Source organism: Myxine glutinosa, chromosome 11 (assembly GCF_964187855.1).
Source record: "Myxine glutinosa chromosome 11, kmMyxGlut1.1, whole genome shotgun sequence".
Classification (NCBI taxonomy): domain Eukaryota; kingdom Metazoa; phylum Chordata; class Myxini; order Myxiniformes; family Myxinidae; genus Myxine; species Myxine glutinosa.
In genome coordinates this window covers 32,912,578-32,940,322 of record NC_136271.1, presented here as the reverse complement: position 1 = coordinate 32,940,322, position 27,745 = coordinate 32,912,578, and the positions used below count along the sequence as shown (strand labels likewise).

The 27,745-nt window shown below is 48.8% G+C and overlaps 1 protein-coding gene across 3 annotated transcripts in view; it reads right to left on the bottom strand.

Annotated features, from left to right (window-relative positions):
* Positions 1–27,745, bottom strand: part of RELN (reelin) — a 515,504-nt gene that overhangs the window by 231,041 nt on the left and 256,718 nt on the right. For all 3 annotated transcript variants that reach the window (XM_078786532.1, XM_078786533.1, XM_078786534.1), the window contains exon 48: positions 5,349–5,526. In XM_078786532.1, the coding sequence (XP_078642658.1) occupies positions 5,349–5,526 (178 nt within the window). The remainder of the gene's footprint in view (positions 1–5,348; positions 5,527–27,745) is intronic.

The window sequence follows — 27,745 nt, the reverse complement described above, 5'->3', positions numbered from 1 at the left end:
AAAAACTCCATTTACCGCAAACAAAATGCCGAGAACAGACTCTCGCGTGCTCGCCAAATTCGTTCATGGCTGCCCGACTGATGGCAGAAAAACACAGCTGTCGACGTTTCTCCATCTGCTCTCTTGTCTGATCACCTTTGTCTGTCTTAACTTTTGGAGTTATGAAGAATTTTACACCATTCGATTATATATACGTAGTATACATACACCTCATTATACCTTTTTGACACTATTGTGAGTACTGTATCTCATTTGTAAAACCTTTTTCCTGAGTTTTGTTTTTGTTATATTGAGCTAAGGCTCATAGTGCGGCTTGTACTTGTATCACATGTGTTACGTGGTCCTCCCGGTGACTACCTGGTCTCGGTGACCCCCGGACCGTGAGAGGAACTCCGCCAGAAAGATCTATTATTTATGCTCTTTCGTAACGCATAAATCTGAATTCCAATCAATAAGAAACCCCACACCAAGGATCCGGAATAATCAATGATATATTCCCCGAGCAATCAACAACCATCCACAATCAGCAATCAATAGTACAAAGATGTAAACTCATCTATTAATAACTCTAAGATGGCCATCTTATACATTCCTCATGTGAGCCCCACTCCCGATTCCCTCCATGGTCAATGTCTCTCTCAATGTCTCCGTACTCCGGTAGTTCGATCCCCGCAAGTGGGTGGTTGAACGGACCCTTCCTGACGTGCTTTCACCGGGCACGGCCCGTACCGGGAACAACGGCTGCAGCGCGCACCTCCTGGCCAAGCAAAGCGGGTACAGCAAAGCAGGCAAAGCAACACGCGGCTTGCCCAGCGTGCGCGGCCCAAGGTGCGACCCGTACGCGGCCTTGTAGACGGTGAGGCGAACTGTGCCAGCTGCTTGGTTCCGTGCACGAACCCACGGCGACTTGACGTGTCAAAGGGTAGTTACACGTCCCGGTAACTCCTCTCGCCAGACGGGCTTTTAAACGCCGATTCTGTTACGTTGCTCAATCGGTACCGCTCGCGTCCGAGCTCGGCGAGGAAGAAGAAGAATCGTCGCTTCTCCAGGACCTCGTGTCTTTTCTTCTTCCGTTTCCGGTCTCCTTTTTCCCAGAAGGGCTCCTGACCCTTTAATCACAACCACCTTTAATCGAGTCCACATTGATAAGCAAAGACCTGAATAGTAATTCACATACATTCACATAAATATGTAACACTCCCCCCCTTCAAGAAAGAAAGTTTGAACCCAGCGAAAACTTTCTTTGCCGGCCAACTTGGATAAACAAACCAGATAACTCACCCCCCCCCACCCCCCCCCCCCCCCAACTCATCAGTTCCCCCCGGGCACAGTCATCACTTAAAAATAAAGCAACAAAATTTCACACAATCCCCTAGATTAATTCCCTCTGGACCAAGCGTCAACCACTTCTAGTTTCTCTTGAATGACGGTTAAGAGGTGGTGACCCAAAGCCCCCAAATTTAAACCTCTCTATAGCACTTTTTCGGGAGGCCCAGCGGAGTATTCCTACATGGACGCCTTAAGGAATGTGGAGTTCACGGTTAGTCCGGGGAGGAAAGTTCATTACATGGACGCCTTTAAGAACATGGAGTTCACGGTTAGTCCGTGTAGGAGCCTCGGCTCGGCGGCTCCCCCGTATATAGTGCTTCAACTTCTCCAGACTCCTAACAGTTACGGTGGGACCCCTTGTCCCAGCCGTTACCTGACTGGTGGTCTCCTTCTCGGCCAGTGCTCTGACATTCATTCTTTCGGGAGGTGCCGTAACTCTGGGAGCCTCCATAGTAATATCGGCTGCTGCCAACCCCAAAACTCCTGCCAAGTGGTCCTCTTCTGTAGACCTCTCGACGCCTACGAAATGCCTTCCCTACTGTTATGGTCCGACCCTCCAAATCCTTACCATTCCAATTCTTCTCTGCCTCTCTGGCGTCTCTTGTGCTTGCAAACGTGACAAAGCCGAACCCTCTTGACCGTTGCGTTTCCCTGTCTTTTACCACCCGCACTTCCACCAGCGGCCCATATCTGTTGAAGACAGAGGTCAGAACTTCTTCCTCTGTGTTGAAGTTCAGTCCCCCTACAAATAACTTGGAACTTTTGTCGCCATCCCGAGCTGGTGGGGTGTTATTTTCCCTGCTGTGCTCTTTACCAACCCTCGGGTTACCATAAATTTGCCCCCCGGCCAAATCATTTCCGATAATCACAGATACTCCCTCTACAGGAAGCGTGGCTTGTAAACCGACGGTGACCGGTCCTGACACCAAATCGGATTCCAAATGGATGACATGAAGTGGGGCACTAACACAGCCACCGATCCCTTGTAACCGAACACTATCACCAGTTGCGGTACTCTTTGACAATGGCAAAATGCCTTCAAGCATTAAGGATTGATGGGCTCCTGTGTCCCTCAAAACCCTAACCGGTCTTGGGTTAGTCAAGTCTCCCTTGAGTGAGACCAACCCCTCATAAATAAATGGTTGGTAACTCTTCTGTGGGCGATTTCTTACGTTTGCCATCGCATTCGGAGTTGTACTAGTCGGACTCCGCTCTGGGTCTTCCCTTTTCATGAGGTAACAACTGGACATCAAGTGTCCAGGTTTCTTGCAAAAAGCGCAAGTAGGCCCGGAGGAAAAACTCGTGGTCTGCCTCGGGCCCCCCGAAAAATAAGTTTGTCTTGGGCCCGCAGCCCTCTGATTTCGAACAGGTGGGGTATCCGCGTTGTCCCCATAATCCTCTCGAGGCCGCCGCCATGTATTGTCGTTCTCCGCACCTGCTGTTCCCCACCTCCCCTGCGGAGATCTAGGCGAGGAGTTAGGTTCGTGGACCCCTATCCGGTGTGTTAAGGCATAATCATCTGCCAGGGTGGCTGCGTCCCACAACTTCGGTACTTTCTTTTCCTGCAGGTACACTTTGATGTCCTCGTGGACACACTGTTTAAATTCCTCCACCAGCATCAGGTCACGCAATGCTTCGAAGTCGTTCCCGACTCCTTTTGACTCACACCACCGATCAAACATATTTTCTTTCACTCTGGCAAACTCCACATGGGTCTCACTCTCCCTCTCCTGGCATTCCTGAATTTTTGCCGGTAAGCTTCCGGAACCAACTCATAGGCTTTGAGGATGTGCTTCTTCAATACCTCATAATCTGCACATTGGTCCATTGGTAGCGCCGAATAAATCTCTTGAGCTTTTCCCACCAGCACACTTTGCACTAGTATGGTCCAGGCCTCCTCCGGCCAGTTTAACTGTCGAGCCACTTTCTCAAAGTGTGGAAAAAATTTAGCGACTTCCTTTTCACTGAAGGGTGGAACCAGCCTCACATGTCTGCCCACATCCCAGGTGTTCTGGCTAGGTGTCGACCCCGTCAGCAAGGGTGGTACCTCTCCCCGTTCTCTCATTAAATCCAGCTCCTTGAATTTAATCTCTTGCTGAAGCGCCAGATCACGTTCCTTCAACTCCCTTTCGGCTTTTCTCTCCTCTGCTTCGAGTTCCCTGGCAGCTCTCCTCTCCTCTGCTTTTCTCCCTTCTAACCTTTCCTGGAGTTCTCGTTCCACTCTCCTTTCCTCTGCTTGTTTCTCTTCTCTCCTCTCTTCTGCTTTCCTTTCTTCTTCTGCTCTTTCCTTTTCTGCTTTCCTTTCTTCTTCTGCTAACCTTTCCTGGAGTTCTCGTTCCACTCTCCTTTCCTCTGCTTGTTTCTCTTCTCTCCTCTCTTCTGCTTTCCTTTCTTCTTCTGCTCTTTCCTTTTCTGCTTTCCTTTCTTCTTCTGCTCTTTCCTTTTCTGCTTTCCTTTCTTCTTCTTTGATCCGTTCCTGGCTCCGTAATTGCAACTCCAGTTTCCGGAGCTCAACGTCTTCTGGTTCTTCGGGTAGCCACTGCCAGGCTAACTCGTCCCATGTTCCTAATCCCACCATAGACTATCACCGTGGTCTGCAACTCTGCCTTCCTCAAATTAGTTCAGACCTCCAAGTTAAAATGTTTGGCCAATTTCAAGAGGTCCGACTTTAGTAACGCTCGGAACTGTGCCTCACTCAGTGTTACCGCAAAGTTCTGTGCCACAAACGCCATGGTGCCTATCGTTAACACCTGTTAACCTTCACCCAAGACTTTACCCCCAATTTCCCCAAAAATTTACCAATTAATACTTAATTAATAAATTTTAATTAATAAAAATATTATTTTATTATTTTATACAATTTTAGATCCCGGACGTAGACCCAATTGCGAATCTGCAAATCGTAATTTGGACGAGCCCCCAATTCTGTTACGTGGTCCTCCCGGTGACTACCTGGTCTCGGTGACCCCCGGACCGTGAGAGGAACTCCGCCAGAAAGATCTATTATTTATGCTCTTTCGTAACGCATAAATCTGAATTCCAATCAATAAGAAACCCCACACCAAGGATCCGGAATAATCAATGATATATTCCCCGAGCAATCAACAACCATCCACAATCAGCAATCAATAGTACAAAGATGTAAACTCATCTATAATAACTCTAAGATGGCCATCTTATACATTCCTCACGTGAGCCCCACTCCCGACTCCCTCCATGGTCAATGTCTCTCTCAATGTCTCCGTACTCCGGTAGTTCTATCTCCGCACGTGGGCGGTTGAACGGACCCTTCCTGACGTGCTTTCACCGGGCACGTCCCGTACCGGGAACAACGGCTGCAGCGCGCACCTCCTGGCCAAGCAAAGCGGGTACAGCAAAGCAGGCAAAGCAACACGCGGCTTGCCCAGCGCGCGCGGCCCAAGGTGCGACCCGTACGCGGCCTTGTAGACGGTGAGGCGAACTGTGCCAGCTGCTTGGTTCCGTGCACGAACCCACGGCGACTTGACATGTCAAAGGGTAGTTACACGTCCCGGTAACTCCTCTCGCCAGACGGGCTTTTAAATGCCGATTCTGTTACGTTGCTCAATCGATACTGCTCACGTCCGAGCTCGGCGAGGAAGATGAAGAATCGTCGCTTCTCCAGGACCTCGTGTCTTTTCTTCTTCCGTTTCCGGTCTCCTTTTTCCCAGAAGGGCTCCTGACCCTTTAATTACAACCACCTTTAATCGAGTCCACATTGATAAGCAAAGACCTGAATAGTAATTCACATACATTCACATAAATATGTAACACATGCAAGACAACCAGGCATTAGCAGACATCAATGTACTTCAGCATGACTTACAAGGCCATTAGTAGGTAAAGGACAAACACATATAGTATGTGGAATATGAACCTGGATTCCAAAAGTCATGAGCCAGGGATTCAATGGGAATACTAAATATCAAAAGTAATATAAATATCAATTAAAGAAATGAATAAAATAGAAGCTTTAATAGAAAATCGAGAGAGATTCATACCCCTGTGAAGTGTAGGGCTGATCCAGAAGCTACAGCTCCGCAAAGGTTGCTGATATGCCCACCAACCATCACCTGCCAGGAATCATGGACCAGCTTTCGAGTAAAGCTGTCTTTAAGATGGGATGGCAGAAACTTTGTTGGCTCATCACAATGCACACCCGACCATCCATCATCACAGCTGGGAAGACAATGGGCAGATGAGAATGTGGATGAGAATGAAGAAGTGAAGGAGAAGATGATATGTGGGTTGGACATTGGAGCTAATACTTAGATAACTAGTGGGGTCACCCGTGGGAATCCCACGGGCATGGACGTGTGTGATATTTGGACATCTTGATTTAGATGCTGCACATTAAATTTTACAAAATGGTTACTGGCAATTCATCAGATCCAGAAATGGTGTAATGAACACAAATTATTTATTTCACATAATATGTGACCCCTCACTCCTCTCCACCTGACACTCTCCTCTCTCCACCCTCACGCCTCTCCAATCCCACTCCTCCTCACACTCCCCTCCAATACCTCCTCAGACTCCTCTCCAATACTTCCTCACACTCCTCTCCACTCCCTCACACTCCTCTCCAATCCCTCACACTCCTCTCCAATCCCTCACACTCCTCTCCAATCGCTCCTCACACTCCTCTCCAATCGCTCCTCACTCTCCTCTCCAATCGCTCCTCACTCTCCATCCCAATCGCTCCTCACTCTCCTCTCCAATCGCTCCTCACTCTCCTCTCCAATCGCTCCTCACTCTCCTCTCCAATCGCTCCTCTCTCCTATCGCTCCTCACTCTCCTCTCCAATCGGCCCTCACTCTCCAACTCCTTGCTCGTCACTCTCCAACCCCTCGCTCCTCACTCTCCAACACCTAGCTCCTCGCTCTCCAACCCCTCGCTCCTCGCTCCTCGCTCTCCAAACCCTGGCTCCTCGCTCTGCAACCCCTCGCTCCTCGCTCTCCAACTCCTAGCTCCTCGCTCTCCAACTCCTAGCTCCTCACTCTCCAACCCCTCGCTCCTCGCTCCTCGCTCTCCAAACCCTGGCTCCTCGCTCTGCAACCCCTCGCTCCTCGCTCTCCAACTCCTAGCTCCTCGCTCTCCAACTCCTAGCTCCTCGCTCTCCAACCCCTAGCGCCTCGCTCTCCAACCCCTAGCGCCTCGCTCTCCAACCCCTAGCGCCTCGCTCTCCAACCACTAGCTCCTCGCTCTCCAACCCCCAGCTACTCGCTCTCCAACCCTAGATCATCGCTCTCCAACCCCTAGATCCTCTCTCTCCAACCCCTAGATCCTCGCTCTCCAACCCCTAGATCCTTGCTCTCCAACCCCTCGCTCCTCGCTCTCCAACCCCTCGCTCCTCACTCTCCTCTCCAATCGGTCCTCACTCTCCAACTCCTTGCTCCTCACTCTTCAACCCCTCGCTCCTCACTATCCAACACCTAGCTCCTCGCTCTCCAACCCCTCGCTCCTCGCTCTCCAACCCCTATCTCCTCGCTCTCCAACCCCTCGCTCCTCGCTCTCCAACCCCTCGCTCCTCGCTCTCCAACCCCTGGCTCTCCAACCCCTCGCTCCTCGCTCTCCAACCCCTCGCTCCTCACCCTCCAACCCCTCGCTCCTCACTCTCCAACCCCTAGCACCTCGCTCTCCAGCCCCTCGCTCCTCTCCAACCCTCCTCATCGTTGTTGCAGCAGCATTCTGTGTGGTTCTCCCGTCTCGTGCGGTCTCTGTGCGGTTCTTGCTACATCCTGTTCATGTCTGCGTTCTTCATCGACCGTCGCATTCATTTTGGGAATGGAAGTTTCCACGCAACGCATGAATTGTCACGATCCTCAAAAGGAAGTGTCTCGTAATTATCAAATGACAAATTGCAAGTAAATTACATTGTGAAAATTAAAGATTTCAAATAAACCTTTTAAAGTGTATGCGCACATAACTAATAAAAAAAAAACGAAGAAATATCTCTCGGTAATTTCCTGAGACATATTTTACTTCCGGATAATAATGTTGAATGAAATAAGAGCGAAGAAATATGTCATTTTGTGACGACTGTCATCAAAAGTAAAAGTAATATATCTTAACGGAAAAGAAAAAGCGAAATTTTAATATATGTCGACATTTTTCCCGACTTATTTTAGGTGGTGTATTTTCGTGTATCATCGTGATGCGATTTTTAAAAATATATCTCTGCATTTTCCCGCGTGTGTGTGAATGTTCTCAATTATTTCTGACACCGAGTCTAAAACCATCGATAAAAATTAAATCAGATGGTGAATTAGAGATAAAATCGTGAGGGTGAGTGACTCAATGAATGGGCTTTATGTTACAGGCCTTTGAGAATTCATTTTGTTCTATAAACGGAAACTTTCATGGGATTCTCTTCCCGTTTTTTTTCAACCGAGTCGAAAACTATTTTAGCGACTGTTAAAAATGAAATGATATATCGAATTAGAGTTGATATAAACCTGTGTGAGAGAGAAAGACAGCACAGGCCTAACGAAACAGGCCTCAAAGCTATTCGAGTTAATAAATGGTGGATATTTGTTTACATGAAGCCTCTCTAAGAATGGGTGGAGCTACTCTGTAAATGGAGTAAGCCACACCCCCAGACACACACACACACACACACACACACACACACACACACACACACACACACACACACACACACACACACACACACAGACAGACAGACAGACAGAATCACCTTTGCCTATTATGATATAGATTCTGTGTTCAGATTGATTTGGTGTTCAGTTTCTGGGAATTGTCTGAGCTGAGCATTTGTTCAAACCAGTCCTGAATGAGACCAGACAAAGAAAATTGTTTCAATAAATATTTACTTTACTTCCCTGTTAATTACCATCTCTCCTCTGGTCGAGCTCCATCCGGTAAGGCCCTCCTCAACAAATCCAGGATGTATGCATTCCTCCAGTAACTTCTTCATGGTTAAACTCCCAAAACCCAGGCTTTCTACAACCTTTCCCAGCTAGAACACTGACGTCGGCAAAGGTTCATCGACTCTGTGTCCTTCTCTCCTGGCAAGGTGGAGAAGTTTCTGTCAAACCTCGACTCTGATTCTGCAACTGAACCAGATGGCATCAGCCCATGGGTCCTAAAATCCTGCTCTGTAGCTCTATCTCACCCTCTCTCTGTTCTTTTCACCCTCTCTTTTGCTCAAGGTCATTTGCCATCAGCTTGGAAATCAGCAAACATTACCGCTTTACCCAAAAAATGTGCAAAAACCGATCCTTGAAACTACAGACCAATCAGCCTGCTCCTGATTATCAACAAAGTCATGGAATCCATCATTGCTTCGGATATCAAATCCTTCCTCTTCTCCAATGGCTTGATCTCTGATTATCAATTTGGATTCAGATCAGGTCATTCTACTCTGGACATGTTGCTTCTGATGTCTCAACAATGGATGGAGGCCCTCAACACCAAACAGGAAATCAGAGCTGTCTCCCTTGACATATCATGTGCTTTCGATACGGTCTGGCAGCCCGCCCTGCTCACCAAACCCTCCTCTTATAGCATCCATGGAAACCTCCACACATGGCTTGTGGACTTCCTCACCAGTCGCAGTCATCGTGTGGCCCTGAATGGAATTCTCTCATCCCCCCTTTCCTGTTCAGGCTGGAGTTCTTCAAGGCAGTGTTCTGGGTCCTGTGCTTTTTCTGGTCTTCATCAATGATCTCTCCGACTCTCTGAAAAATCCTCTCTATCTCTTTGCTGATGACTCAACTCTCTGCCGCTCCATATCTCAAAGCTCAGATCGGCAGGCAGCAGCCTCCTCACTGTCTGCAGACCTGGACAAAATCACAGACTGGTCAAACAAGTGGACCATGTCTTTCAAACCTGACAAATCTCACACTCTCACTTTGTCTCTCCGAAAAGATCGTCTGGACAACTCTCCCATCTACTTTCTGAACAATCCTCTTGAAAAAGTTCTGTCACTCAAGCTTTTGGGTCTCACTATCTGCCATAATCTTTCCTGGGAAAACCACATTTCCAAGCTGGCCTCCAAAGCCAGTCGCCGTCTGGGAATCCTCCATCATGCAAAGTCCTTTCTGGGCACTTCTGAGCTCCTCACTACATACAAAGCTTTCATCCGCAGCTCAATGGAATACTGCTCTCCCCTCTGGGCTGGTGCTCCTGCCTCACACCTAGCTCGGCTTCACATGGTTGAAACCAAAGCGTTCAGAATCATTGAAATCTCCCGAGATTAAGCTGATTCTGAGGGCCTTTCTCAGAATCTCAGAATCTTTCACCGCAGGCTGGTAGGTGGTCTTTCTGTCTTCTACCGACTCCTCTCCGGCCTTACTCACCCTGCTCTGTATGTGCTCTGTGCCCCAAATATTCCTGCAGGACGCACAAGATCTGCCAACAACCCTCTTCTGGTGAAACTGCCAAAATCAAGACTCTCTGCTGACCTTCCCTCTTTAATTCCTCTTTTCTCCCGCCTCTGGAACAAACTCCCACACTCTCTTCAATCCCTCTCCTCCCTCCAGGTCTTTAAAACAGCTGTTCACCACCATCTCTTGTCTTCCCCCATCCAAAACCTTGATCTTTCTACCCCCGTTAAAACACCCCAAATCCACCTCTTTTAATCCCCAACTTCTTTTCTGAAATTCCTAGAAGTGAAATTCCTAGTAGTGTTCATTTGATTTATACCGTGTACCCCTCCCTCCTCCCCAGCCTTCCCCCTTCCACAGATCTACCGACGTCCTTGTTCTCTACTGTTGTTGTGCTTGTGTGCTTCCCTCTCTCTCCCTCTCTTGTCTCCCGCTGCCTTCGTTGTATGTGTTATGTGTATGTGCCTGTTTTCATGTTCAATGTGTTAGCTCTTCCCTAAGCCTCGATTCTGTATCCAAAAAAAAAAAGGTTGAAATGGTTGCAAGAGGATTTCCAGTGTTATACGAATTTTTGTAAAAGTGACCTCTATTTCCCAACTTTTGTCCAACGGCAGGCACATGGCATGAAAATAATGGGACAAAGGCTAACGTTGGGCAAATTGACGAAATTACGTTGGACCAACGTTAACCCAACGTCAGTGTGTTATATAGCTGGATTTGTTCCTCTGGCCTTCCATTTGTGGAACTGCATTCCAGAGGCTGTTTCATCCCAGTCTTCCCTTCAGGGCTTCATGAATGTGGTGCAGTGCCATCCAATGTTATCCTCCATTCTTATTCACAATCTTTATCACCCCATTAAACGTTCCTATCGCAACGCTTTTTGTAGATTGCAGTATTACTCCCCCCCCCCACCCCCCACCCCCCTCTCCTCACCCCCCTTCCTTTCTCCCTCTCTATTTTCCAGTTTGCCCATTCCCTTGCATATTATGCAAAGGAGTTGCCTTGCTGCCCTGTTTTAAGCTCAAACCATCCACCAGCTTGCTCTGCCATGGGCTTTGTTCTTGTAAAAAAAAAACAAGATATCTACAACCATGGCATGCCATAATATGTCGGTATATATCATGCAGCGCAATGTTATGTCAATAAAATGGGCACATACGATGTAATCAAAAATTGTGAAAGCTAAAATTCTGCTTCCAAAATAGCCAAACATCTTATTGTGGCGGCCACAGGGGACACGAATTCAGCGCACCAGCAGATGGCCGCGAACGTCCAGGCGGGGAACTGGAATGCATGCCCCGCCTATCGACCGATCGGCCACGCCCGGGGACTAGGCGTGGCCTCGGGATATATATGCAGGCTCTAAGCTCGAGCCGCTCAGTGCTGAAGTACGAGCTTTCGAATAAAGACTTTGTTATACCAACGCGTTGTGGCCTACCTCTCTGGCAATCGAGTCGTGTGTGCGCAGCACCACACTGGTGACCCCGATTGGTTCAGCCGTTGCTGACCACCGAACGCGCCATGGCCACCAACGCCGTCGCAGTTAAACTCCCGGAGTTTTGGGAGGCACAAGCCGACGTTTGGTTCGTCCAGACCGAAGCTCAATTTCAGCTCCGAGGCATAACGGCGGACGAGACCCGGTACTACCACGTGGTCGCCGCCCTCGGGCCCGACACTGTCGCCCGAGTCGTGTCCATCCTTCGGCGCCCGCCGGGCGACAACAAGGACGAGGCGCTCAAACGTCTCCTGCTCGCCACGTTCGGGCACACGGAGATCGAACGGGCCGACCGCCTCCTGGACCTTCCCGAACTCGGCGACACACGACCATCCGTGCGGATGGATTTTATGCTGTCGCTGCTTGGTGACCAACCCCCGGATTTCTTATTCCGGGTGCTTTTACTACGCCAGCTACCCACGCAGGTACGCCTCACGCTGGCCGGTTCCAAGATAAAGGAACCCCGCGCCCTGGCCGTAGAGGCCGACAAGTTTTTTGCGGCCTGCGACACGCGGTCGGTGTACGGTGCTGCCGTAGTGGATCCCGGGGCAGAGGCGACAGCACCCCCGGCTTCCCTCGTGGCCGCTGCTGCGCCCCGCCCACTACCGCCGCCGCCAACACCACGGGTTGAAGAATGCAGCCCAGGTGTTCCAACGGCTTATGGACAGCGTCTTGCGTGACTTACCTTTCCTGTTTGTCTACCTGGACGACATCCTGGTCGCGAGCGCGTCCCGGGAGGAGCACCTGCTCCACCTCCGCACGCTCTTCGAACGCCTGGGCCAGCATGGCCTAATCATCAACCCTGCCAAGTGCCGTTTCGGCGTCGCCACCATTGACTTCTTGGGGCACCACATCACCAGGCACGGGGCCGTCCCTTTACCGGCCAAGGTGGAGGCGGTCAGGGATTTCCCGCAGCCCCGCACGATCAAGGGGCTCCAGGAGTTCCTGGGCATGGTAAACTTTTACCATCGCTTCGTGCCCCACGTCGCCCAGCTCCTCCGCCCCTTGCACGAGGCCCTCCGGGGCAAGCCGGGCAAAGGTGACATCGCCTGGTCGGCGCTGATGACCGCGGCGTTTGCGGGCGCAAAGCTGGCCCTGGCCGACTCCACCATGCTGGCGCACCCGGCGCCCAATGCACCGATCGCCCTCACCACCGACGCGTCGGACTACACGGTGGGCGCGGTGCACGAGCAGTGGGGTGCGTGGTGCTTGGCAACCGCTGGCGTTTTTTAGCCGGCAGCTTCGCCCGCACGAACGCCGCTATAGCACCTCGGACCGCGAGCTGCTCGGGCTCCACCTGGCGGTCCGACACTTCCGCCATCTGCTGGAGGGCCGCCCTTTCACGGCTTTTGTCGACCACAAGCCCCTTGTGTTCGCGATGGCCAAGGTCGCCGAGCCATGGTCGGCACGGCAGCAGCGTCACCTATCTGCCGTGTCCGAGTACACGACGGACATCCGTCACGTGGCGGGTAAAGACAACCCGGTGGCGGATTGCCTTTCCCGGTCCGTCGTGCTCGCGGTCCACCTCGGGGTCGACTATGCCCGGATGGCGGAGGACCAGACCGCCGACCAGCATCCAGGCCTTGCGGACCGCCATCACTGGCCTCTGCGTCACCGAGGTGCCGTTCGACGCCGCGGGCGCGGCCCTTCTATGCGACGTCTCCCTCGGCCGGCCTCGCCCCATCGTGCTCGCTGGCTGGCGGCGCGCAGTTTTCGACGCCATCCACGGCCTGTCCCACCCAGGCACGAAGGTATCCCAGAAGCTCGTCGCAGCGAAGTTCGTCTGGCATGGCCTCCGGAAGGACGTCCGCGACTGGGCCAGGACGTGCCTCGCGTGCCAGTGCGCAAAGGTCCACCACACACACAGGCCACGTTGGCCCCGTTTGCGGTGCCCGAGCGTTGGTTCGACCATGTGCACGTCGACTTGGTGGGACCTCTGCCCCCCTTGCGGGGGTTCACCCACCTCCTCACCATGGTGGACCGCACCACACGGTGGCCGGAGGCCGTCCCATTGGCGGCGACGTCTGCAGCTGATGTGGCGCAGGCCTTCATCGACACTTGGGTTGCCCGGTTCGGTGCCCCCTCGGACATCTCGTCCGTCCGCGGCCCCCAGTTCACCTCGGAGCTCTGGGCCGCGGTGGCACATGGGCTCGGGGTGACACTACACCGCACCACGGCCTACCACCCCCAGGCCAATGGCCTGTGCGAGCGCTTTCATCGCTCAATGAAGGCCGCGCTCCGGGCAAGCCTCCGCGACGGCGGCTGGGTCGACAGACTCCCCTGGGTCCTGCTGGGCCTCAGGACGGCGCCCAAGGACGACCTGCGCGCGTCATCGGCGGAGCTGGTCTTCGGGCAACCACTGCGGGTACCGTGTGAATTTATTCCCGACTCCACGGCTCCTTGGTCCGCGGCGCAACAGCGCTCCGCCCTTCAGGAGACGGCCCGGAGGTTCGCTCCGGTGCCGACGGCACACCACGGTTGCCCGCCTTCCCACGTCGCCCCGGAGCTTCGCACGGCGAAGTATGTCTTCGTCCGGCACGACGCCCACCGGGCATCGCTACAGCCCCCGTATGATGGGCCCTTCCGCGTGCTGGAGACCGGGGGCAAATTTTTCACCATCGACATCGGCGGTGCCCCGGATCGCATCTCCGTGGACCGCCTCAAGCCGGCCCACCTCGATCCGGACCACCCCCTACAAGCAGCTCTGCCTCCGCGTCGAGGCCGCCCCCCGGCGGTCGGACCCCCGGCACCCCCAGCCCCGCCGTCCCGCCACCCCCCAGACCGGCACCCATCGCCAGGGGGCGTTTCGGCCGGGTCATCCGGCTTCCCCGCAAACTCACCCTTCAGGTGCGTGGGAATTCTGTGGGGGCGCGTGTGGCGGACACAAGGGACACGAATTCAGCGGACCAGCAGGTGGCGCGAACGTCCAGGCAGGGAACTGGAATGCATGCCCCGCCTATCGACCGATCGGCCACGCCCGGGGACTAGGCGTGGCCTCGGGATATATATGCGGGCTCTAAGCTCGAGCCCGCTCAGTGCTGAAGTACGAGCTTTCGAATAAAGACTTTGTTATACCAACGCGTTGTGGCCTACCTCTCTGGCAATCGAGTTGTGTGTGCGCAGCACCACATTATACACATATCACAGAAAAACAGGAAAAAAAACATGGACCTTGGAAGAATCAGTCATTCAGCTCGGACGAAAGAAAAACAAAACCAAAAGTCTTAACAGCGGCATAGCCGGACTTGTAAAATAATATAAACCACAAACACACATTATTAGCTTTTCAAACAGTCGTTAATGCTGCTCATAACATTAAACAAAGAAATTTGGAGGAATCTCGACACCCATGAGGTAAGTTTTACTTACAGAACTGAGGGAAGATCTACTGTAATCTATATACCTCACAAGGTTTGGAGGTGTGCTCGTTTACCAAGCAGCTAGCTAGCGTTTGCCAAGCCAGCCGTTCCTTAACGGTTTTGAATGGAGTGCTTGCTCGAATGCTTAAACCACTTGGCGATCTCTCCACAATAAACTTGGTAAATGAACACACCCAATGTTCTTGAGACCCGAACATAGATCGACTGTAATCTATATAACCCAAAGAGGTATGACCCTTTCTGCAGCTCCCGTAGTGAGCGGGTGTAAGCCTACTTAGTACTTGTAAATTAAAATGTCTGTCAGTGGAGCAGCCGTCCTTATGACAACATAGACGTAATGACGTAATGGACACAAAACTTATATATTTTAACTTCCAGTAAATTTGCAGTCACTCCGAAGAGATCAGTGTTATGATTAGATTTACTATAATATTAACGTTATGTTATCATTATTTCGAAAATGATATTACTATCAAAAAACCGAGGCGAATTCTTTACTTCCTCGGGTATTAGTATTAGTGCCGAAACAACACTCATCACTGATCATAAATCATACACCGCTTCAATCCATAATCCAATCCATAAACCTTCTAGATATTATCTTCACTATATTATTATTATTATTACGAAAACGATACAACTGAAACGATACACTACTGTATTAAGAAACCTGGGCTTAATTTGTCCGAAGCAGTCCGAAGGTGAAGCGTAACGCCTAAGGCCTATACGTACCGTACCGTGTTGTTGGAAGAGACGTAACGCAGATGCTTTCGATATTTCATGGTTCATTTTAACAATCGGTTTGTTTGTGTTTCACACTGAATGAAAAGCGTAAAGGTAGAGCACGGCAATTGTGATATATGACAGGTTCGACGATATGTTCGGCATGAACGGCATATAAATCAAAATGGCGGTGTGTGGAGAGTCAACCGCTGCATGGCCGTAATGACATCAGACGTAATCATATCAGCCTGTCATGTGACAAGATTCTCAGCTCTGATTGGTATACGTTTGAGGGGACACACATACAGTGTGTGTCCGTCTGGCCACTCTGCCATAAAGCCCAGATCGGTGGAGTGTTGGTGATGGTTGTCCTTCTGGAAGTTTCTCCCATCTCCACACAGGATCTCCGGAGCTCAGCCAGAGTGACCATCGGGTTCTTGGTCACCTCTCTTACCAAGGCCCTTCTCCCCCGATTGCTCAGTTTGGCCAGGTGGCCAGCTCTAGGAAGAGTCCTGGTTGTTCCAAACGTCTTCCATTTAAGAATTATGGAGGCCACTGTGCTCTTGGGAACCTTCAACGCAGCAGAAATTATTTTGTAGGCTTCCCCAGATCTGTGCCTCGACACAATCCTGTCTCTGAGCTCTGCAGGCAGTTCCTTCGACCTCATGGCTTGGTTTTTGCTCTGATATGCATCGTCAGCTGTGAGACCTTATAGACAGGTGTGTGCCTCTCCGAATCATGTCCAATCAATTGAATTTACCACAGGTGGACTCCAATCAAGGCGTAGAAACATCTCAAAAGGCGTAGATTATCTCAAAGATAATCAAGAGAAATGGGAGGCACCTGAGCTAAATTCCAAGTGCCATAACAAAGGGTATGAATACTTATGTCAATGTGATATTTCGGTTTTTTCTTTGTAATAAATTTGCAAAACTTTCTAAAATCCTGTTTTCTCTTTGTCATTATGGGGTATTGAGTGTAGATTGATGAGGGGAAAAATGAATTTAATGATTTCAGCATAAGGCTGCAACATAACAAAATGTGAAAAAAGTGAAGTGGTCTGAATACTTTCTGAATGCACTGTACATACATACAGATGGACAAACACTGTTCTAGAAGGCGCTGCCCGATGGGCTACGCCGTAAAAAGCTATTTTGATTGTATGGGATAATATGTTGAGAAGTTGACCTCATGTGTTTTAGGAATGCATAACTAGACTGGTTTATGTTGGCGGGCAGGTAGAATAATGGATGGAATCAACAGAACGTTGATTGAAGTATGCTAACCACAGTGGGAAGTAAGAAGTAGCTGGCGTTTTAGGCGTTAATCCTTCATTGGAGCAAAAGAGCTGTAATTACTTCCACCACCGAAGATGGACAGAGGTTATGTTTTCACCCCTTTCTATCTGTTTGTTTGTTACTTGTTGTCATGTATGAAGTGCAAATAATCACCGTTGTATCCCTACACCGTGACCGCATGGTATCCCTACACCGTGACCGCATTGTATCACTACGCGCGAGCTCGGATGGCGCGGAGGTGAATCGGGCCTGTATCGGCAGAGTGAATAAACGTGTACGACAATTGATCGTAGTTTGTCGAGATACCTTACATGGCGACGAGAATAAACATCTAGACCATGACTTCTTTCGGCCATATCGATGAATTCGACCCTCATGAGGGGGATTTTGACACGTATTCTGAGCGGTTGTCCTTTTACTTCGAGGCGAACGGCATCACGACCGAAGCCCTGATGAAGGCCGTCTTCCTGTCCGTTTGCGGAGGTGAGACGTTCACACTTGTTAAAAACCTGATTCGGCCTCGGACAATCCAAGAGCTCACGTATGCAGAGCTCAAGGCCGCTTTGAAGGAACATTGTAATCCATCTCCTTCAGTCATCCTGTGTCGGTTTAATTTTTACATGTGCAGACAGCAGCAAGGTCAGTCGATCGCAGACTTCATTGCACACCTCAAAAAACTGTCACATCTGTGTGAGTTTGGGGACACGATTGATGACATGCTCCGTGAATTGCTGGTGGTTGGCATGTCCGATGACCGCACTCATAGACGCCTGCTTGCGGAGAGAAGACTGACGTTCCAAAATGCCAGAGACACCGCCATTTCCATGAAAAGTGCTGAACGCAACGCTACAAGCATTGGTGCCACTCGCTCGTCTGGTACCAGCCCTGCTGTGAATCGGTTGGATCATGTTCAGCCAAAACGTTGGAACAAGGCTCCTCGTCAGAAGCCAGTGCAGTCTCAAACCCACAACAAATGTTTTCGGTGCAACGGAAAGCACCCTCCGGAGACGTGTCGGTTCAAAGATGCCACCTGCCATTTCTGTTCGAAAACTGGCCATATTGCTCCAGCTTGCATCACTCGCAAATCGGGAAAAGGAAAGGCTGCTGACAAGATTCATCAGTTTATCGGTTCGTAGGAACCTGAGCTTGACCAGGTGAGCTCTGTTTCCGACAACTCAGAATCGTATGACCTGCTTCATATTGATTCTCACCATAGGCGGGACCCTCTTCTTGCCACTGTTGTCGTCCACAATCGACTATTGCAAATGGAAGTCGACACTGGTGCGGCCGTCTCACTCATCAGCCATGCTGTTTTCACAAACCTGTGGAGTGATGCTGACCGACCCCATCTGAAACCTACTACCTATGGACTCTCCACCTATACAGGTGAGAAGATTGTTCCCTGCGGTACATGTGACGTCACGGTGGGCTACGATAACCATGAGTTTCACCTACCCCTGATCATCATTCCTGGAAAGGGCCCTTCCTTACTCGGCAGGAACTGGTTGAGTATAATTCGACTGAAGTGGGAAAGCATTCATCAACTCCGGGCAGCCAACGTTTCTCCTACCGCAGCATACACACTCAAAAATGTGCTGGATACGTACCCGGATGTCTTCAAGGATGAGCTTGGAACCTTGAAAGGACATACGGCTAAACTCAGGGTTGACCGGGATGCCAATCCTATATTTTGCAGGGCTCGCCCAGTTCCTTTCGCCCTGCGGGAGCGGATTGACAAGGAACTGGATCATCTTGAAAATCTGGGGATCATCGAGCAAATCCAGTATGCCGAATGGGCGGCGCCCATCGTTCCAGTCATAAAATCGGACCAGTCCATCCGCATATGTGGAGATTATAAAATGACCGTGAACAAGTGTTCTTCATTGGATAAATATCCAATCCCGAGGATCGAAGACCTCTATGCTCGTCTCACGGGAGGCAAGACTTTTACGAAACTCGATCTCAAATCCGCCTATCTACAGCTCCGCTTGGACTAGAATTTGAAACAGTATCTTACCATCAACACGCATCGTGGGTTGTACAGGTACCACCGACTCAGTTTTGGAGTGAAATCTGCACCTGGAATTTATCAGCGTATCATGGACAGTTTGTTTGCCACCGAACGCAATGTCGTTTGTTACCAGGATGATATTCTGGTTACTGGTCGTACGGATGCGGAACATCTACAAAACCTGGAGAGAGTTCTGAAGAAGATTTCGGACTCCGGCCTACATTTGCGTCGAGACAAGTGCAAGTTTATGGTGCCATCAGTCACGTACCTGGGTCATACGATTGATGCCGAGGGTCTTCACCCGACAGATGAGAAAGTCCGAGCTATCAAGGATGCTCCTGCTCCACGAGACGTGACCGAATTGAAGTCATACCTCGGTTTGCTTCAGTTCTATGGTCGTTACATCCCGAATGTGACCGACGTTTTGGGCCCCCTTTATCGGCTTTTGAGGAAAGGAGTCTCCTGGAGCTGGGGGTCTACTGAACAATCAGCATACCAGACCTCTAAGGATCTGCTCAAATCGTCCAATGTTCTCGTTCATTTTGATCCAGAGAAGGATCTGGTGCTGACATGCGATGCCTGTCGGTATGGAGTGGGGAGTGTATTATCACACATGATGCCTGATGGTACGGAAAGACCGGTTGCATTTGCATCCAGAACGTTGTCCCCGGCAGAGAAGAACTATTCCCAACTTGACAAGGAAGGATTGGGAATCGTTTTCGGCGTCAGCAAATTTCGCCAGTACCTTCTTGGACATCATTTCACGATTCGCACTGATCACAAGCCGCTGTTCAGTCTGTTTGGTCCGACTAAGGCGACATCTGACACACTACCGCCCAGGATCATCTGCTGGTCCCTGTTTCTCGCTGCTTATGACTACACCATATGTTATAAGCCCGGTTCGTCTATCACAAATGCAGATGCCATGAGTCGGTTACCCCTTCCAGAATCCATTGATGATTCGCCTACACCAGGATCCATTATCGCACTGATGGATCATCTGGAAGATTGTGCTGTCGATTCCGGCCAGATCCGCACTCATACTCGACGAGACCCCATTCTGTCCAGAACTGTCCAGGCTATACAGCTTGGATGGCATTTGCTACCTGAGGGTGACCCAGATTTTGCGGCTTTTAAAGCACGTAAAAACGAACTCAGCGTGGAAAATGGTTGCCTACTCTGGGGGTGCCGTGTCGTGATCCCGAAAAATCTGCGTTCCAGGGTCATGGATGAAATCCATGACTGTCACCCCGGGATTGTGAAGATGAAGTCACTCGCCAGAAACTATGTGTGGTGGCCGAATCTTGATGCTGATATCGAACATCATGTTCGACATTGTTACCCCTGCCAGAGCACCTGGAATACACCTGCGAAAGCGCCACTGCATCCCTGGGAATGGCCCAACGAACCGTGGCATCGCCTACAACTCGATTATGCCGGGCCTATTAACGGCAGCATGATTCTAATAATTACGGACGCGCACACAAAATGGATTGATGCCTATGTGACGCGTGGTACTACGTCAGCCATTGTCATCGAAAGACTCAGACGCTGTTTCGCCACTCATGGTCTGCCGAGGATGATCGTGAGTGATAACGGTTCGTGTTTTTCCAGTACCAAGTTTGCCGAGTTCACACGTCGGAACGGCATCAAACATAAGTTATTCAGCCCACATCACCAGGCTTCAAATGGCTTGGCCGAACGATCCATGGGAATCATCAAATCCGGATTGCAGAAACTTCAGGAGGGAATCCTGGAAACAAAGCTTTCTCGTCTCCTGTTCAAATACCGCATCACGCCACAATCAACAACCGGTGCAGCTCCGTCTGAGTTATTGATGAAACGACACTTGAGATCGACACTTGACAATCTCAAACCAGACATATCATCAAATGTTTATCAGAGCCAGCTTAATCAAAAGTTGGTGCACGATAAGACGTCCAACAGTCGATGTATCAACATTGGAGATCCAGTGTTTGCCCGAAATTTTGGTGCAGGTGCGACGTGGCTACCGGGGGACATCATCGCGAAGCCAGGTCCACTGACTGTCCTGTGTGATTCGCCTGCAGGACGGCCGTGAAATTCGTCCACATCAGGACCACATAACCTACCGTCACTGTGAGTCGATAGAGCCTGCAGCATCATCACAGTCAGGACAACAGTTCGACCCACCACTGCCGGAGATCGTCGTGGCCGCTCCAGCCGGCTCGGATGCCCCGAAAACCTCTGCGAACGCTACACCCTTCGTGGAGACCAAAGGAATCACCTCGGACTCTGTATCCACTGGTACACCGCGACCCAAAGGAATCACCTCGGACTCTGTATCCACTGGTACACCGCAACGCTCAATGCGTGAGAGAAAAGCACCCGACCGGTTGAATCTTTGAAGATGTTTTTTTTTCACGGTGACACATGTTCTATTTTCACGGTGACAAATGTTCTATTTTCACGGTGACACATGTTCTATTTTCACGTATTTTCATTATTCTCATAACCGTTTGCACACATATTTTCACATGTTTTGGAAATGTTGCTTTTGAAATGTCAATTCTTGAAATCTAGCACGTATTGCTCTTGGTAATTTTGGACTTAAAGGGGAGGATGTCATGTATGAAGTGCAAATAATCACCGTTGTATCCCTACACCGTGACCGCATGGTATCCCGACACCGTGACCGCATTGTATCACTACGCACGAGCTCAGATGGCGCGGAGGTGAATCGGGCCTGTATCGGCAGAGTGAATAAACGTGTACGACAATTGATCGTAGTTTGTCGAGATACCTTACACTTGTGAAATCGAATATTCATTCATCAAGAAGTGGAAGACATGTCCCACCCAGATTCTATCCAGGTTGCCCATCCAATCTCAGCAGCCTGGCAGGCAGGCAACTAGTTTGTGATGTCACTGTAAATCTAACAATGACTTTGAAAGATCTGCAAGGCTCTGTGTCCAAGACGAGGGCTGAATGCCTCAACTCTGTGTTTGCCTCTAAATCTTGTGTCCCAAACCCATCCCTCTCTGTACCCACCATACCCAGTCGTACCCTGCTGCTCCTGGACTCCGTGTCCTTTCCTCCTGACAAGGTGGAAAAGTTTCTGTAAACCCTCGACTCTGATTCTGCAACTGGACCCGACGGCATCAGCCCACGGGTCCTAAAATCCTGCTCTGCTGCTCTATCTCACCCTCTCTCTGTTCTCTTCACCCTCTCTTTTGCTCAAGGTCAACTGCCATCTGCTTGGAAATCAGCCAACATCACCGCTTTGCACAAAAAAGGTGCAAAAACAGATCCTAGCAACTACAGACCAATCAGCCTTCTCCCAATTATCAGCAAAGTCATGGAATCCATCATTGCTTCTGATATGAAATCTTTCCTCTTCTCCAATGGCTTGATCTCTGATCATCAATTTGGTTTCAGACCAGGTCACTCTACTCTGGACATGCTGCTTCTGCTGTCTCAACAATGGATGGAGGTCCTCAATGCCAAACAGGAAATTAGAGCTGTCTCCCTCGACATATCACGTGCCTTCGACACGGTCTGGCACCCCGCTCTGCTCACCAAACTCTCCTCCTTTGGTATCCATGGAAATCTCCACGCATGGCTGGCGGACTTCCTCTCTAGTCGTCGTCAACGTGTGGCCCTGAATGGGTTTCTCTCATCTCCTCTTCCTGTTCAGGCTGGAGTTCCCCAAGGCAGTGTTCTGGGCCCCGTGCTTTTTCTGGTCTTCATCAATGATCTCTCTGACTCTCTCGAAAATCCTCTCTATCTCTTTGCTGATGACTCCACTCTCTGCCGCTCCATTCCTCTTCCCTCAGATCGGCAGTCTGCTGCCTCCTCACTCTCTGAAGACCTGGACAAAATCACAGACTGGTCAAACAAGTGGAACATGTCTTTCAATCCTGACAAATCTCACACTCTTACTATGTCTCTCCGAAAAGATCGACTGGACAACCCTCCCATCTACTTTCTCAACAATCCTCTCCAAGAAGTTCTGTCGCTCAAGATTTTGGGTCTCACTATCTGCCATGATCTTTCTTGGGAAAACCACATTTCAAAGCTGGCCTCCAAAGCCAGTCGCCGACTGGGCATCCTCCGTCGTGCGAAGTCCTTCCTCGGCACACCTGAGCTCCTCACCACATACAAGGCTTTCATCCGCAGCTCAATGGAATACTGTTCTCCCCTATGGGCCGGTGCTCCTGCCTCACACCTAGCTCGGCTTCACGCTGTTGAAACCAAAGCTTTCAGAATTATTGGAATCTCCCGCGATGAAGCTATCTCTGAGGGCCTTTCACTCACTCACCGCAGGCAGGTAGGTGGTCTTTCTGTCTTCTACCGACTCCTCTCCGGCCTTGCACCCCCAGCTCTCTCTGTGCTCTGTCCCCCAAATATTCCTACAGGTCGCACAAGATCTGCCAGCAACCCTCTGATGGTTAAACTGCCGAAATCTCGGCTCTCCGCTCACCTTCACTCTTTCATTCCTCTTTTCTCCCGCCTCTGGAACAAACTCCCTCACTCCCTTCAATCCCACTCCTCCCTCCAGGTCTTTAAAACAGCTGTTCACCACCATCTCTTATCTTCCCCCATCCAAAACCTTGATCTTTTCTACCCCCGCTAATTCACCCCAGATCCACCTTGTTTGAAATTCCAACTTCTTTCCTGGAAGTCCTGGCAGTGTCCATATGTTTTATACCTCTCCCACTGCCCCCTTCCCACGCCCCCCCCCCAAAGCCCTCGCCCTCTCTCAGATCTCTCGATGTCTCCATGTCTCTCGGTCCCTGCTCTCAAATGTTGTGTTTGTGTCCTTCCCCCTCTCTCCCCATCTTGTCTACCGCTCCCTATGTTATATGTTTTATGTGTCGGTTTGTCTTTCTGTGTGATTAATGTTCGCTCTTTCACGAGCCTCGATATTGTATACAAAAAAAAAAAAAAAAAAAAAAAAAAAAAAGTGTTCATAAATCAACAATATCTCATTTCCTTCTTAAAGCTGGCCTCTATGGGCAGGTGGCAAGGAAGAATCCATTATTGAAAAATATGCATTTTTAAGCTCTTATGGAGTTGGAGAAAAAGCATTTTAATGATACTGCAGGCATGTGAAGAAATGTTTTGTGGTCAGACAAGACAAAATTGAACTTTGTGGTCTAAATTTAGAGTGTTACGTCTGATGCAAGCCTAACATTGCACATCACCCAGTCAACACCATTCCGACTGTCAAGCATGGTGGTGGCAGCGGCAGCATCATGTTATGGGGCTGATTTTAATCAGCAGGGACTGGCAAGCTCGTCATCTTCAGTTTTCCGGTCCGACTTGGTCAGGTGTATATGCCGCTCCTCAAATAAACTTGGATTGTGTTACCAAACTACAGACTTGGCATTTAATATGGAATATTTTTTTGTGGGGGTGAACTTACTTTTCAAGATGTCTTAGAACCAAAAGTTCATTGGAATTATGTTGAAATTATTCTAGATTTTGTTAATGTGACCTTTAAAAGAAACAAAAACCACATTTGACATTTCGAAACAAATAAATTGATCCTTGAAAGTGATGTAAACTGATATCGAACTCAATTCATGGACAGTACTGTGTTAAACTTCTGTATGTTTTCCAGAAGTATCTCTTTATTTTGCACATTAGCCAAAAAAAAATTATAACAAAAACAAAAGTTCAATTACGACTGGGATTACGGACAGTAAAATTACAGTTCAGTACTTCGTGTAACCCCCACGAGCATTCAGGAGAGCACGTACACGTTGAGGCATGCTGTTCACGAGATTTGCCAAGGTTTGGACAGGAATCGCTTGCCATGCAGTGACAATAGCCTGCTGCAATTCACGCACAGAGGTCGGCTGCTGGTCCAAGTGGTCGATTTGACACGTTAATTCTGCCCACAAGTTCTCTATCGGATTCATATCCGGGGACATGGCAGGCCACTCAATATGCTCTACACCACGGTCAGCAAGAAAGTGTTGGATCATGCGAGCACGATGAGGCCGTGCATTGTCATCTTGGAAGACAAAGTTTCCTCGAAAGGCTGCACGAGCAAATGGAAGCAATGTTTCTTCCAGAATGGCCCTGTGCTTGAACTGGTTCAGGTTTCCATTCAGAACAACCAGGTCAGTTTTGCCCGCTGCATGAAAAGCAGCCCAAACGGTCACCCCACCACCTCCAGCTTGGACTCTTGGCACTATACAATCTTTGTTGTAGGCTTCATGCACTTGTCTGCACACTCGGACGCGACCATCTTGACGATAGACCAGAAATCTAGACTCGTCACTGAAGATCACGTGATTCCAGTGTCCTGGCTGCCATTGACGGTGCTCTCTGGCCCACTGCAATCGGCGCTGGCGGTGTTGTCTGGTCAGGCGTGGCTTTCTCAGGGGACGCCTGGCACGATAGCCTGCTTGAACCAGTCGTTGGTTGACTAGCCTTCTGGATACAGGCACATTTGTCAGTTGCTGCCACTCAGCCCTAAGCCGATTAGCTGACTTGGTACGGCCATTGCGGACTAACCGGTGCAGCTGGCGATCATCCCTCCTTGTGATTCTGCGGGGACGCCCTGGCCTCGGTATTGGAGTAGGGACACCCCTCTGAGCATTTCGTTTCAGGATCTTTGACACCTGACCTTGAGTGATGCCATACTGCCGAGTAATAGCACGCTGTTTCATGCCATAATTTCGTAAAGCCACCACTCCATGACAAACAGCATTGTCGAGTTGACGGACCATCTCCAGAGGAAGCGGCAATAACTTTTGGAGATGTGCAGCAGTTGTTTTCCACTAATACAGAACGCAACAACCCTTGTATACCCGACTGTGAAGCCAATCATCAAATGCACCTGTCCATACATTTTGCCACGCCACCTGTGATATAATCCTGTTGTTGACTTCTTGCTACGACAGACAATCAGTGACATGGTTCTTTTAACAAATAAATCACCAAAGTGTAAAAGAAACTCACTAGATTGATATACTGAGTTAAGAAAGTAAACCCAAGTCAAGAAAAAAAAAAATTCCATATTAAATGCCAAGTCTGTATGATGGGGTTCCTGGCTGATCCTCCTCCACTTTGCTTGGTACATTGTAGTCAGGTTCACTATGTTTTTTCGTTCAAAATCATGGTAGATTAGCAAACCTATACATTTTTGGAAACGTTATTACATGGAAAATCTGAAAATCAGTTTACATTTGCCAATTCCGACCAATTCGATTCGACCAATTCGACCAATTCGACCAATCGACCAATTCCATTCGACCAATTCGACCATTCGACCAATCGCTTCGATCGACCATTCGACCATTCGACCAATTCGATCGATTCGATTCGATTCGATTCATCGAATTCGATTCGATCGACCATTCGACCAATTCGATTTGCCAATCAATTTGACCGACCTTTGCTTGTGTGGAACGGACTGTGAAAACGATGCGGACTATATTGTCGGATACGACACACAGGACAGTGATGACGAACTCTAAATGGCATATTCTGTAATCGTGTATGTTTGATGCCATTGACTGCCTGTGTATATTTTGTCATTGACTGCCTGTGTAGATGTGAAGTTATACTGACTGCATGTGTATATATGATTTTGCTGACTGCCTGTGTATGTTTGGTGATATGAATTATTGTGACACATTTTGATGTTATTAACTGCCTGTACAAAATGATAACATGTATTTGATAATGCAACTTATCGCGAATATAAAGACAGTATTTTGCAATTCAAAACCTTTGATTCGTGTCTTACCATTCCCCATAGCACTAATTTGATACTTTCATTGGATTCCTTGTCCCTGAAAATATAGGTTTAGTATATTTTTTAAAGTTTTTAGGGTAATTAGAGGCAGAAATAAAACAAAATATGTATTTTACAGTGGCCATTTTGAAAATCCAAAATGGCCGCCATACAGGTATCTCTCCAAATGTAAACATTGATTTTTAGTTTCCTTATGCTATAACCTTTCCAAAAATGTATAGGTTTGCTAATCTACCATGATTTTGAACGAAATATAATTTATTGACATAGTGAACCTGACTATTGGCGAGATTATTCAAGGATGAATGATGTGATTTAGAAAATATAGATTTATTTAGTCGATATAGATGCATTTATAATATATAGACTCCATATTGTGAGTGGAGAAAGCGCCAGTAAAGTGTCCCACACAGCCCTTTCTGCACGTTATAGTCAGGTTCACTATGTTCACAAATATAATTTCGTTCAAAATTTTGGTAGATTAGCAAAACTCTACATTTTTGGAATATTCAGAGCATGAGGAATCCAAAAATTAATGTTTACATTTGCGTAGACACCTTTGCGAAAATGACACTCAGGACAGTGACGAAGACGAGACGAAGATAGACGAAGAAGATGAAGAACCTGTACATTTTTGGAATCTTCAGAGCATGGAGAATCTGAAAATCAATGTTGGCATTTGCACAGACACCTGCATGGCCGCCATTTTGGATTTTGAAAATGGCCGCCATAAAATACATATTTTGCGCGATCTCGGCTTCTAGTCAACCTAGAGACTTAATTAAATATGCTAATCCTATGTTTTCTGGGTCAAGGAATCCAATAAAGGCCTCAAAATAGTGCTCAGGATTATAGAAAAGCAACAAACAAAGGTGATTGAAAACCATTGTCTTTATATTTGTGATATAACTGTATTACATAATACATGATATTGCAAGTCCTTTGAAGTTATAGGTTGTTATAGGAAGTTATAGGTAGTATCAGATTGAACTATAAGTCCTATACACAGGATCTACGAGGTCTATACCATTCAGGAAAATGCTTTTACAGATCTTCATCACTGTCCTGAGTGTCATTTTCCCAAAGGTGTCTACGCAAATGTAAACATTAATTTTTGGATTCCTCATGCTCTGAATATTCCAAAAATGTATAGTTTTGCTAATCTACCAAAATTTTGAACGAAAAAACATAATGAACCTGACTATTACCGGGAGCGATAAGTGCCACCTGCCACATGGAACATTGTCTCTCGCTTTCCATCAAGGACAATATGGAGTCATCCTGGATGTGGTCGGGAGTAATGAATTATAATACATAACAAGTCAGGAGACGACGATGGTTCACGAGCGAGCGGTATTCAATGACAAAGGACGGACTATAACCAAAA